Source organism: Pan paniscus, chromosome 17, assembly GCF_029289425.2.
Source record: "Pan paniscus chromosome 17, NHGRI_mPanPan1-v2.0_pri, whole genome shotgun sequence".
Classification (NCBI taxonomy): domain Eukaryota; kingdom Metazoa; phylum Chordata; class Mammalia; order Primates; family Hominidae; genus Pan; species Pan paniscus.
Genome location: NC_073266.2, coordinates 63,758,304 through 63,771,966, shown reverse-complemented (window position 1 = coordinate 63,771,966; position 13,663 = coordinate 63,758,304). Strand labels below are relative to the sequence as shown.

General features: G+C 50.7%; 1 protein-coding gene across 2 annotated transcripts in view; it reads right to left on the bottom strand.

Moving 5' to 3' along the window:
- Positions 1–13,363, bottom strand: part of ARK2C (arkadia (RNF111) C-terminal like ring finger ubiquitin ligase 2C) — a 126,782-nt gene extending 113,419 nt beyond the window's left edge. Inside the window, exon 1 of one of the 2 annotated variants that reach the window (XM_034943609.4) lies at positions 13,010–13,363. In XM_034943609.4, coding sequence (XP_034799500.1) covers positions 13,010–13,070 — 61 coding nt within the window. In that variant the 5' untranslated portion in view covers positions 13,071–13,363. The remainder of the gene's footprint in view (positions 1–13,009) is intronic. The other variant, XM_055102494.2, reaches the window with a different exon arrangement.
- Positions 13,364–13,663: the final 300 nt, after the last annotated feature.

Sequence of the window (13,663 nt, the reverse complement as noted above, 5' to 3'; positions counted from 1 at the left end):
GGCCAGGGGATGGCAGGGAGGATGGAGACTGGAATGGGAGGGATGACAATGAAATGAGAGGGCCCGATGCTCCAGAAAAGAAAAAGAAAATTCAGACGACGGTGACAGCCACAGGACTCTGACATTTACCTCTTGGATCAGATCTGGGCCTACATGGGAGAGGCGCAGGGAGCAGGGCTGACCCCATCACTCCCCAAGGCAGCAGAGCTACAGCTCTTCCTCCTCGGGGAACAGCTCCAGTCCTGCCTCCTCCGGGAGGCCCTCCTGATTTTCTCCAGGCCTCAGTGACCTCTCCCCATCCCGTGCGCTAAGATATCTCCCTGCTAGGCCACACTTTCTGGCCAGCATGACCACTGTTTGGCCATTCTTGTTGCCCATTCTCCACCCACATCAGGAGTGTTCGGGGGTCTCCCCAGTTAGGCTACAGGTCACAGGCTGTCTGTGCAAAAGCAGGTTCTCAGTAACTGCTTACACAATTAAGCTGAAACATGCCCAGCCCTTCCCTGACTGCCCAAGGGCCTGCTTTGCACTCCCCTAAGACCCCTAAAACTGTCCCAGGCCTGAACAAGCAGAGGTGTGTTTGCATGGGGGAAGTGGGGTGTGTGGTGGGAGTTGGGAAATGGCCATCTTTACTAAACACTTCCCAGGATTTCGGTTGTCTCGTACTTTATATGCGTGAGAACTCTCTTTCATCCTTAACGCTCTGTGACACTGGTATTTACATCAATTATTTCCATTTTTTTATAAGAGACTGAGGCTCAGAGAGGGCCAAAGTCCCGCAGCTGGTAGGTGGTCAAGCTAAAGACTGCCTGATGGCAAAATCTGTGTATTCTTTGCTACAGCTTAGTTTCCCATCCCCTCAGCCCCCAAGAAGACCCAGCAAACACAGCCCTTAACCTGCCTGGGAGGAGGCCCTAAACCCAAGGGAGCTCTTAGTTTCTGTTTCGGGTGATTTAAAAGTTTTGGAAATAGAAAGTAGTGATGTTCGCACAGTAGTGTGAATGTATGTAATGCCACTGAATTGTAGTACACTTTTAAATGGTTGAAACAGCAGACTTTATGCTGTGTATGTTTTACCACAATAAAGAGTCCTGTGCCCCTCTCAGAAGATCCCCTTCCCACCCACTGGTGGGGTTCTCTCCGTCTCCTGGCCTCCCCTCTCAGGCTCTGGTTCCTAGGCCTGGCACACGTGAGGATCTGCCACCATGTCGAAATGCCATCCCTTCTCTCTCTGCCCAGTTAAACCCAAGCTGTCCTCAAGCCTCACCCAGTCATGCATCCCACACAGCACCCCATGGCTGCCATAGCTCGTGCCACTTACAAATGGCATTGAGTCAAAACCCAAAATGCCCACCAGCCCTCAGAGTCAAGAAACCGAGTTCCAATCCTGACTAGAGCTCCAAGAGCCAGCTCTGACTCTCCAGCCACTGAACAACTTGGGTCCCCAAGCTCTGGGAAGATGAGGCCTTGGGGTGACCCTGAAGTATTACTCTCACTCACCCCTGGATGGACCCAAATGCCAGAGGAGTGTATAGCCACCCCGGGAGTCGGGGCACAGCCTGGACTGACCTGCCTGAATGAAACGTCACCAAATTCTGTATTTGCATTCAAAAGTTTATGTAAAATTTGCAAATGGAGGTAGAAGAGTTGCTTGTTTAGTTTAATATAAACTTCATGTTTTCCCCAAATTGAGAGGTAAAACTAGAAACCGTGTCCATCCTGCAGCAGGCCCAAGGCCTGTTTTGCCCTAGGAGTCAAGACTCTGCTCTCTGCTGTGCACACATCTAGTCCACCCTCCAGCCAGATGCTCCCCAGGTGCACCTGTGCAGGGATGGGGCCTGACTTAGGGAATACCCAGGAGACGGCTGAGAGACACCAGCTGAGAAGGCGGGAACCTGATGCCTCCCTCCTCCTTCCCACCACCTCTCTGCTGGGGGAAACTGAGACTTGTCAGGGACCTTCAGGATGGGACTGTGCCATCTCAGGTTGTCATCTGGGCTCCTCTCCCACCTTCTCAATCAACACTCCCACCGCACCTGCCCGGGGAAGACCAAGCTGGGGGCTGGCTGCTGCCCCCTCACCCCAGATGACCTCTCTTCCCTCACCCCCTCCTTTAGTTCCTTTCCTCCTGGCAGGAAGAGGGCTGGACTCCTCTGGTTCCAGCGGGCGCAAACTTCCTTCCAGTTGTCCCTTGCTGCCCTATCCCTCTGGTTCCGTGGCAGGTGGCAGCCAGCAGCCCTGCATCACAGGCACCCCTGCATCCCAGGCACCCCTGCCCCGAAGCAGCCTCAGCATCAGCTTGGCCAGAAGGAGCGAGGCAGGAGCTGCCTCCCAAGCTCAGCTTCCCTCCTGACCCAGCCCTTAGGGAGGGAGACAGGTCTGATGTCCCCTTCCGTCCTGAGGGACATGAGCCCACCAGAGGGGAGGCCTGGGCCACAGCCCACCACCCTGGTGTCCAAGATGAGGAACTCTGGAGGGTGCTGACAGAACCAAGCCAAGGCTCTGGCCCAGCTACCTCCGCTGTCTCTCTCCTCAGCACAGAGTTGGGGACACACACACCTCTGGGCCATGCGAGGACCAGTTCTTTGGGCCCAAGTCCCCCACTCTCACGCCCTCACCTTCCCAGAATCTGACTTTTCAGGTCTGGTCAGAAGTCCCAAACGTCATAGGCAGAGGGGGCAGGTATGGTCCCTTCCCCTGAGTCCATGCCTGCCTCTCCAGGGAATGAGCCCACTGTGGAGGCCGAGGTCCCCTGTGGAGGCCGAGGTCCCCTGGGGAAGGGCCATCCTTTGGCTTAAGGAAGGCCAGTGTCTCCACGCTGGGGGTGGGAGTGGGCACATTCTCCCATTAGCTCGAGGGAATTTGAGGAGTAGAAGCAGGTGTTCTAGGAGGTGGGTGGTCCTCGGGCACAGGCAGCCCGGAGGGGGCCCCTGAGCTTTTGAGGAGGGGGTGGCATGGGGGAGGAAGGCTGGAGCTAAGCAAGCTAGCTGGGGGCAGGGGGAGAAGGGGGAAGACATGGAGAGCGCCTCCACCCCTTCCCTCCCACTCAGCTTCAGAGGGGGCACAGCAGCTGTTCCAACGCTTCCTGCCCTTCCTTGAGACAGGTGTCCACTGAATTCTCACTTCCTCCCAGCCTCAGAGAGCTCCTCCACCCCCTCTCCACCTGCAGGCTGGTGCTGAGTCAGCAGCCGCCGCTTCCTTTCCTAGGTGCAGTGAGGCCAGCACTTAGATCTGAGGGATACAGTGTCATCAGGGGAGGCCAACGTGGGTGACTGTCCCCCTCCTTCTCTGGCAGGGAGGACTTCCTGGAGGGCTCAGCTGCACACAGCGGCACACCCCAGGGGCTTGTTTCAAGGAAAGGACAGCAGGAGGAAGCAGCAGCATCTGGGGGAATGTCCCGCTCAGTGGCCCAACAAGAGCAGCAGCACCAGACTTATGCCAGCCTTGAGCTCAGGGTCAAGGAGCCCTGTGTCTGTGCTTCCAGGTTTAGTCCATGCCCTGGGTGGGCTACTAGCCAGGCAGGGGCAATTACTGCTCCCTTCCCACCTACTGCATGGTATGACCTGGCCAGTGGAAGTTCACGTGCCTACTGAGTCCTAAAGGTCATGTGGCTATCTTCCCAATGAAAAAGCAAAAAGGTAATAGGAATAGAAGCTCTTCTCATCACGAGGAAAGCACAGTGTTTTAGAGCAGGCAGGGGCAATCCAGTCAATTCTCTCCCTTGGCAGATAGGCAGTGAAGTCGTGGAGTACTCAGGCTTGGCCAAGACCTCACACGGGTAGTTACTGGCAGAGGGGCCATGAAGCCAGGACTATTTCCACTGTCCCACATGGCCTGTCTGAGTGCCACCACTATGAAGAATGTCAGTGATGATCTTCACTGTTGCCTTTGGCTGGCTTCTCGACTTGTTTCCTATGCATTACTTCATGTGACGAGTCCAGTAAGGCACAAGCCATAAGATGTGCCCATTTGACTGATGGGAAAACTGAGAATTGATGGAAGGAAACTAACCTGTTCAAGATCACAGTGGAAGTTTGTGGACCAGAATCTAGGTCTCAGAATAGTTTATTCAAGTCATATTCCTTTCCCCAGCCTTCTCTTATCTGCCTCCGCTCCACTTATTTGGGCCTCTCGATGGAAGGGGCTGCTGGTGGGCAGAGAGGAGTGAGAGTTGTCACACCTGATCTACTCACCACCTCCTCCCCACATGGCTGGACAGCAGTCCAAGGGAGGTGGGTTAGAGCAGCACCAAGCGGCCTAGAACCTAGGGCATTTTGAGTGCATGCGAAGCCAGCAAACTTGGCTGTTGAGCCACTATTCAAGTGGAATATTATGTAGCCATTAAAAGTAGTGCTTGTGAAAACAGCATAGCAGAATGTGAAAATGTCTGTGACATTAATGTAAAATAGGAAATAGAGAATGTAAAAAGTATACATATATTGTGTTTACAGCTCCACTCCCCCCCAAAAAACAACAAATAGATGAACAAAAATATGACTGCATTTCACTCACATGATCACAGAGGGATGGACTCCTATGAGGTTTTTTTTCCTTTGATTTATTTTCTAAACTTTCCAGAATGTGATTCTAACATCTCCATGAAACAACATAGATACAATTTGTTAAGGCTTCAAGATAATCTAAGAAAAAATGCAAAACGTGCCCTCATCTTGGGGCTCAAAGCCTCAGGAAGGGGACACCTATTATTTCTGTGGAAATCAGGGTACAGACTCCACCTCCCTGGAGTTCCTCCAGCAAGCCAGCCAGGCCTGCTCTGAGACGGCATCTGAGGGTGAAAGGACTCTCCACCCTGGGTTCCAATGCCCTGTTCATTTCCCACTCTGGAGAGTTTCTGGTCCACCATGCACCCTCCCTGTCTCTCAAAGTCCCCTTTTGGGATGTGCAAGGCTCAGGGTTGGGGGTCTAGACCCCCTCGAAGCTTGGCGGGATCTTACCATTAGCTGGAAAGATCCTTTTCCGCTGTGGACAAAGAGCCTAGCATTCAGAATCGGTCCCACCAGCTATGGCGGGAAAGCAGGTATTCCTTTCTCATTCTTGCCTTGGTCTTGATGAGGCTCCTTGCCGTATGCAGGCCACGGCAGGCAGTGCAGGGGGCCATAGTCGAGTGTCCAATCACCTAGGTTCCCCTTCTGGCTTAGCCATTTACTAGCTAGTCAGGAAGGGTGGCAAAGGCTTTCACCACTCTTGGCCTCAGCTTCCTCCTCTGATTCCCAATTAACTCCTCATGGGCTGTGCCAAGGAGGAAATAAGATAATGGAAGAGAGAGCTTTGAATTGTGAAAAACCCCCTCTTTGCAGACAGGACCAATCTTGAGATCAGAGCCCCTGTCCTTGTCCTCAGTCCCTACTCCCTGCCCTCTCCTCTCCCAATACGCTACTGGGTCGGGCTCCCTCCCGTTCCCCCTGCTCCCATGTGTAGGGATGGCCTTTTGCAAAGTAGTGGAGGCAAAACTCCTGGTACTTGCCCACTTTGGGGTCTGTCTTTTCAAGAAAGGCAAAGTCTGATAAAACTTGTTCCAACTCAGATTTCGGGATACTGATTGGTGCAACTCCGGGAGGAGTTCATATTGTAAGAAAGCTTGCTCAAGGGGTGACCTAAGCCAGTAAAGACACATGTGAATAACCTCATAAGGGTTTCAGGCATGAACAGAGAGTCTGGGGGGGACAAGTCATGTGAGTATGAGGAATTTTTATTGTTGAAGTTCATTTCCTACCCCAACCAGTAATCTGTATGTAAAGGACTAGAAGTCTCAACTCCCAGACGTTGCCACAATCCCCTTCCATCTGCCATTCTGGCGTCTGAAGTTCTATGTGCTTATCTGTACACTAAACTCAATTCTCACCAAAATGGACTGTTCCTCCCATGTTCCCCATTTGTCTTCATGGTCTTCTATTCTCCAAAGCACCCCAAAGACCTCCTGCCCCTCAGCCCCTTCCACATAGACTCAATCCTGCTTACTCCACCTTACAGTAAACTCCCTGATGTGAGCCATCTTCTCCTCCCTACCCCCCAAGCCTGTCCCACCTCCTCCCTGACCTCAGCCCCTAGCCCCATCCCTCTGTCATCAGCTGCAGAATAAACTGTTTAAACAGCCCTCTCCCCTCAGAGCTCCCAAAGGCCAAAGGAGCCAGTCCAAACTCTTCCAGAGGCCTTCAGAAACTGGCTTCAAAACCTCTTCAAGCCTTTTCTCCCACATTCTCCAGACCTCGTGCTGCTTAACTCCTGGAGTTGTGCTCTGAGGAGAGCCATTCAAAGACAGGACAATGATCCCGGTGCTCCCTGTAGGCCTGCACATGTGCCCCCGCCCCGCCATCAACACACACTCCTCCCTCCTGCTACGCACTTTCTGTTCTTGCCAAATCAGCAGAGCCACTGGCCTTGGCCAAAATCACTCATTCCCTCCACCGGGGGTGCTCTCTCCTCTTCCTCCTCCTCCCCCCTGTATACACACTACCCTTTGAGGCACATTGCAAACCTGCCTCTGCAGCAAGCTCACCTCTGACCTTATTTGATCCTCTGGCTAGCAAACACCTACAGTTGTGAAGGGAAGGGGCAACTGTCTAGCACATCCTAGGCACCTGCCGCGTGCCAGGTATCTTGTAACAGCTTAGACGTAGCCTATCAGGTAGGTTTCATGGCAGTCATCAGTCATTGTTCAGAGGATGCTCAAAGCAGTGGCCTAAGATCACCCTTCCAGGTCAAGACTGGGCTAGGACTCAAACCCTCGACTGCTCCAAGCTCTTTTATCTCACCAGTCAGGACGTTCTGCCATTCGTGTGGACATTTTGGCCCAGAACATCTTAGACAGTATCTGGTTTCCTAAGCATTCTTCCCTCAACCTCAGCATAAGCCCCAGGAGGGAGGCACTCAGGCCTCCATTTCTTCTGTATCCCCCTTAGCGCAGTGTTTGGCCCCAAGTAAGTATTGAATGAACACTCATTAACTAAATGAACAAACAAGTGAGTGGGTGAATGAATGAACAACTAAACACATGAAGTACAGGCATTGCATGTGGTTTGGCTATGGGGTTATAAGGGTTTGCTTTTGGTTCTTAAATCATCCTGAAAATCTGAGTCTTTCCAAGATAAGCCCTCCCCTTTCCCCCAATTCTCTTGGAAATATATTGGTTTATCTGTAGCTAAACCATACCAGAAACTAATAAATACTAATTCACATTCATACAATGTTAAGCCGGGAATTTTTACAAAGCTGTTTAGATCCATAGAGAAACTAAGGCACAAGTGTCTTGCAGATTTGTGTGACAGTTGTGGAGTAGGATTGAGGGAACCAAAGTCACACCCTGAATCAGAGTCAAGGACCTGTTGTCTCCTGCCCTTTGCTTCAGAAAAGGGGTCCCTGCTGCCCTTGGATCCAGCACAGAACTGTTGCTTCCGTAGCCTAGAAAACCATTAAATCATCTAATGTGCTACTGCAGGATACTTATTTAAAGATGGGAAGGACAGGGTGGGGCAGGAGGTGAGAAAACTGCAAAAGGAAGATGAGTGGCCCAGGCCCTGTCATTTGCACATTAGGGCCTCAACACTTTTGGTGGTCTTTTCCCTAAATTTCAGTAACTAATAGTATTTGCTGGTTTGTGGAAAATTATTATTAAAGAAAACTCATTAACTTAGTGGGTCTTTCTGATGCTAGTTTCAAGAGAGAAGTTCTCTTGTTCAGAAAGAAGAACTGTGTTCCATCTTATTACAAAGCCTATGACATAGGATTCACTGAACTGATGGGGTTTCCAAAATCCTGAAGTCAAGGTGCTAAAACAGATATGTGTCAGGTGGTTGAAAGAATAAATATAAAGAACAATGGCCTTGTAGTTCCTGAATCGTCCAGTCACAGGGAAAGTCTCCTTAATATGTAAGTGTTTAGTTCAGACAATCTGGGTCAAACATTAAATACACTGCATAAATTGCTAAAACATGATTTCCCATTAACCCACAGCTTGCTATATTATTACTAGGTTACTAACCATCCTCAAAATGTATTCTCAAACAATTCTGACATACTTAACAAAAATTTAGAAAAATGAAATCTTGGAATTGGTTAAGATTGATCTAATGAGCCACTGTTCTCTAGGGCAAATATGAGAGTGATCACTCAATTCAGGGTAGTTTTATTATTGTTGAGGTTGGATTGGAGGCTTTCTAAGTCTCCTGTAAATGAAAATTTAAAAAGAAGAAAACGAAACAAACAAAATCTTCAGAGGACTAGCCTTGTAAACCTGTATCTCTCCTCTTGCACAAACTACAGCAGAGCCTCCACTGGGAACATCCATGTGTGTCCATGTGTCACAGTAAATCAGCTCAGCTTTCCCATCCAGGCTGGGAAGAGCACGAGAACAAAGAGGGCCAGAGCAGAGAGGGCAGCCATGGGGGGAGAGGAGAGTTGCATGAAGCCACAAAGAAGGCAAGGAAGCACTGTGGTCAGGCAGGGGTGCACCCGCCAGCGAGGAGCAGGGTGAGCCGGGGAGTCAGTCAGCCCAGGGGAGCAAGGACAAGGCACATCGGCCAAAAGAGGAGCAGCTCCAAAATGATGACCCTTTGAAAGAACCAGGAATTTCTTTAATCAACTCATTTCCTCAGTGTCTAAAATGCCTCATTTAGCAAGGCTTGCTCTGGGCTGAAATTGAATAGGTGTAATTGACAAATGGCTGAATTTGGGTTCCACTCTGGGAAAAAAATACCTCTCCGCTGGCTTCTCCAGTGTAATTATGGAAAAAAAAAAGATATTTTAAGGGTTCTTTTTCCAACTCAATTTGGGGTTAGGTCCTGACTTTACTCCTGATTTCCCCTTCCCCCTTCCCCACCTCTACACACACACTTAGACAATGGCTGAGATCTTAGCTGTCTTTCTCTTAAGAGAGGCCCTAGGGCCGTAGATGAAGCAGCTGTCAGGAAACTAGGCTATAATCAGCTTTAACTGGCTCACAGCCTGCAGAGGGCACAGACCCTCTTATTCCTACAGTAACAGGTCCGCTGCTGGCCCTGGATAGGGGTGGGAGTGGTCTGAGTCAGCTTCTGTTTCAAACATCTTCCTTATCCAGGATCTCAATGCAAAACTTATATTGCAAGTCCTAAAAATTTAAATATACACATAGAAGAGGGTACTTTAAAATTCCAGATCATGGCTTCAGCTACATGTAACATGTCACCCCCAGCATGATTTATAAGGACAGTAAATCAATGAGACAGCAAACAGAAAAGTTAAAACACAACTCAAAATGGGTTTTTAGGCGAGTCTGAAATGCTACAAGATTGCTAGTTAAGAACAGTATCCCTTTTCTCAACCTAAGTGTTATATCCCCTTCTCTTCACCAGCATCATAAACCCAGTGCCCATGTATCTTGAAAACTAAGATGAAATGTGGAAGCTACTGAGTACACAGGCGGCCAAAGGTAGGGGTTCTCTCTAGGCAGGTGAACTGTTTCAGTGTAACAGGACAACTGGCCCCTCCTATCGCTCCAGACATCTATTGTGAAAAGATATGGACTAAATGAGATTAAAGTCACCATATCTGTACCACAAAAAAAAAAAAAGTAAAGTAAAAAGAAAAGGCATTCACTCAAATCTTACAATGGGAGGTGGGAGTGGTGGGTGGGTGAGGGTGGGGATAGAAAAGCAAGGGGGGAAAATCTAAACAGCAGGATACGACAATAAATGGGAAAACAGCAAGAGAAAAAGCACACTAGGTTAATATAGGAAAACTAGTTCTTTATTGAGAGATTGTATATTAGTATTAGTGGATTCTGTGTGTAACAATGTCGTCATGCACACGATACAAAAAAAAAGGCTGGGCCCACCATGCTTCGGAAGGGCAACAGAACAAAAGCAGCGTACAATGAGCAGATGGCCCGGGCTACACGACCACAGTACGTTTCAGCAGGGTAACATCTCTAACCGAGCGCTGTACATTGTCAACTGGGGGATGTAAAAAAATACAGATCATGCTTTAGTTTTAGTACAAGAAAAGGTGAAAAAGATACACAACCAAAAGGATATTTGATACAGAAAAAATTACCCACAAAATAAGAACAGGAAGTAATTCAGCACAGCAGAACACGCTACCCCTGTTTAATGGAAAACCATTTTGCTGGGATTCTTTTTTCTTTTCTTTTCTTTTCTTTTTTCTCTTTCTTTTCAGATTGCCAAATGGCAGTCTGGGGAGGCTATTTGGGACTTTATTTTGGAAGGGCCCTCAAAGTAGGGGCCTTATTCTTTTATTATTGCTGCTGTTTTGTTTCAGTTTTCAAGCAGGTCTGGCTGGCGAGCAGCAGAAGGGAGCCGGCTGTTAAAGGGGCAGCTCTGAGGGCCAGGGCGGATGTCCAAAGATGCTCTTGACATTGTACAATTAAACAATTAAGACGCTATGGCCATGGCTCCCACTTAAGCCAGGGACCTTGGTGCACCAAGTTTTCAGAGGCTATGGGATAGCAGCAACTGTCATTTCATCAAAGGTTTTTTTAATACATATGTTTAACATTTTTTGCCTCCAACTAAGTGCAATCCTCAGTTATGCCTGGGTGCTGCCAAGAAGCTAACTGATAGTCACCCAGATAACTGAAAAATGAGGTGCTGCAGCCTCTAAGCCAAGGCAAAAGGAATCCACTTAACAGGGATTTACAGTGCAATGTACTCGGCTAAACAAGATGAAGATACAAAAATGGTTATTTCTCTACATCTATTCTGAAATGGCCTACATCCTACACTACTACAATGGAAACTAAAAAGAACAGATTTAAGCTGGCAAACTCTCTAATAGTTTTACAAGAAGATTGTGGCTTAGGACCTTGTTGAGTTAAGCATTAGTATCCTCTATCGGAAGGTCATGAACTCTTATCACATTCTGCTAAATTTTACCCACAGACCAACTCACCCCTCAGCCCTTGAATTTCCTGTGGGCATGTTTGCCGTGAAAGTAAACTTTAACTGATGGGCAGAATTTGTGTTGTTGGATTTTTTTTGTTGGGGGGGGTGAGGGAGAAGGTAGTATTAAAAATAAAATTTAAAGGCAGCTGAGCAATTTGAATTTCAAAACATGGAATCAGCATCCTGCAATGGTATTTAGAGATTGGTGGTATTAATGAGGATGGTAATGATTTAATCAGGATAATTATACTTTCAGGCTCAACATCCTTCTTAATCATTTTTGAATTTCTGCCTAGTGTAATGTTCCACACCCGTTTTAAGAGGAAATGCCAAGTAATAAGAGATAATTGTGTATTGAGAGAGGGGGTGGCATTTCAAGGAGATCGCATCCAGCCCCCCTCTTTCTTCCTCACACACCCACTCCCCCTCACCCCCATGGCTAGGCTGGCCTGAGATAGGGGATACTGCCGCTTAAATAGCAATGCCTTCCTCAGATGGAGACAGGAAATGGTTAAGAGGGTGTCACAATACAGCTAAATGCGGAGGCAGAAGGGTCACAGCGCACACAGCAGCGAGTTGACCATTCACTGAGCTACACAATGAAGAAAAAAAAAGATTTGATAAATGCAGAATGTCATCATTCTATCATCACACAAAAAACTGCGGTTCAAACAGGCCTAAGGGGGCCAAGCTTGCCTTTTAGGTTCTGGGGAGAGGCGTGGGGCTGGGGACAGCTGGGCTGGATAAAATAGGGCTGGGCTTTCCTTTTCTTGCCCAATCGGGCCCCTGGGGCGCACTAAAGCGCTGGCCCTGCGACCCCACCCCCCACCCCGACTTGGTAGAGGAGCCCTGGTCGGCCAAGGGAAGACATCATTCTGTGTATGAGGGAGTGGGGAGAGGGGGAGGAGGGCCTGAGCCAGCAGGGATTTAAGCAGACGTGGAGTGGGAGAGGATAGAAGAAACATTTCCAAGACGAGAAATGTGAGTCCAGAGGCAGAATACAAAAAAGAAAAAAAATGAATCTAAATGCATCTCGGATTTGCTTGGGAGGTGGGAATTTTTTATTAAAAGAAAATGAAAGAAATGTGGAGTGGAGGTGGGGAGAAGAGGGGAAAATCAAGCTATTGTTGTAGCAGAATGTGAGGGAGAGGGGATGTGGGGAAAGGGGACCGTGCAAACACACCCCATTTATCACAGTTAAAAACAAAGCCCGCGCCGGCCCGCTGCTTTGTCAACCGCTGCCCGGGGCAAAGGCCTGGCGTGGGGGCAGCTTCCCACCTCATCCTCACACACAGCACAACACCCAAGGGCCGGACGCCCCGCTCCAGCCGGGCCCAAGGGGGGCACAGCAGCGCAGGTCTGACTCTCCGAGGCGCGCGCGCACACTCGCACACATGCACACACACATACAGACACACACACACACACACGCGCGCCCAAGCATCTTGAACCCGTGTATGCAACTGTCATACAAAGACAGTTGCGGGGGGCGGGGTGAGCAGGGCAATAGCACAAGGGCGATGCACAAAAAGGGTTAAAGACGAAAAAAGGATGGGATGGAAAATCGTGCAAGTGCCCACGAGAGGGTGGGGGCTGGGGCATGGGATAGGGCAGAGACCCAGGTCCCAGCTAGCCAGCCATCGGTACTAATGACCAAAAAATGAAGAAATACAAAACACACATAACACAAAACACACATATACCTCAAAAAAAGCAAACCACAGAAAACCAAGCATGCTCTCGCGCGCGCGCTTTCACACACACACACACACACACACAGTCATGTATCTTTCTCCTTTCGATCATACAGGGCTAGGTATTAGGGGAAGGGGCTGTGATTTGGGGGAACCACGTCCGCCGCAAAAAATAAAAAATGGGGCTGGGGAGGAAGGGACCCAAATTCGCCAAACCCTAACTTCACTACAAAAGCTCCCACGAGGGCGGCCGCCCCCACCCTCGGGGGTCCCCCTAAAAGGGGGTGGGGGGAAGCCACTGCTCGCCCTGCGTCCTCGCGGGTGTGCCCTGAGCCCCCGGCCGCCCGCGGCGCCCGCCCCCGCCCCGGTGCCTGCGGCGATCCACGCTCCGAAGCAGACCCCGAAAGGAAAAAGCGATACCTCTGTTTCGCACAGAGCCAAACACTGGAAGCACGAGATAGCCGACGTGGACCAGGACCATCCTGGCTCCTCGCGCGGCGGCGGCGGCGGCGGCGGCGGCGGCTGCGCGCGGGCCCTTTGTGGCGCGGCTCCGGGGCGCGGGCGCGGGCGGCGGCGGGGCTGCGGGAGCCGCCGGGGCGGGAGGCGGAGCGCGGGGCGCGGGCGGCGGTGGGGCGGCGGCTGGCGGGGAGACAGATGGCCCATGGAAAGGCTCCCTTCCCGGCCCCTCTCGACATTCAAAGGCGCTGGGGCCGCAGCTGCCGCCACACAAAGGCGCGCGCAGCCAATGGGAGCGGAGCGCAGCGCGGCGCGGCCTCGCCGGAACCGCGGGGGACAGCGGGGACCGCGGGCGCGCGGGTGGCGGAGGGAGGGAGGGGTGACGGCTGGAAGGGGGCCGGCGGCCAATCGCCGCGGCCTGCTGCGGGGCGCGAGGGAGGAGTCAGCCCCACGGGAAGCGTGGAGCCCAGCGCGGGTCCCTGGCCGCCCGCGGGCCGGAGAGCGCGCGCGTGAAGCGCCCCTGCACAGACATGGGCGGCGTGAACACGGAACGTGCACACATGGAGAGGGACGTGCACTCAGACATGTGGAGGTGCGTTCCTTAGTGCAGAGAGACGG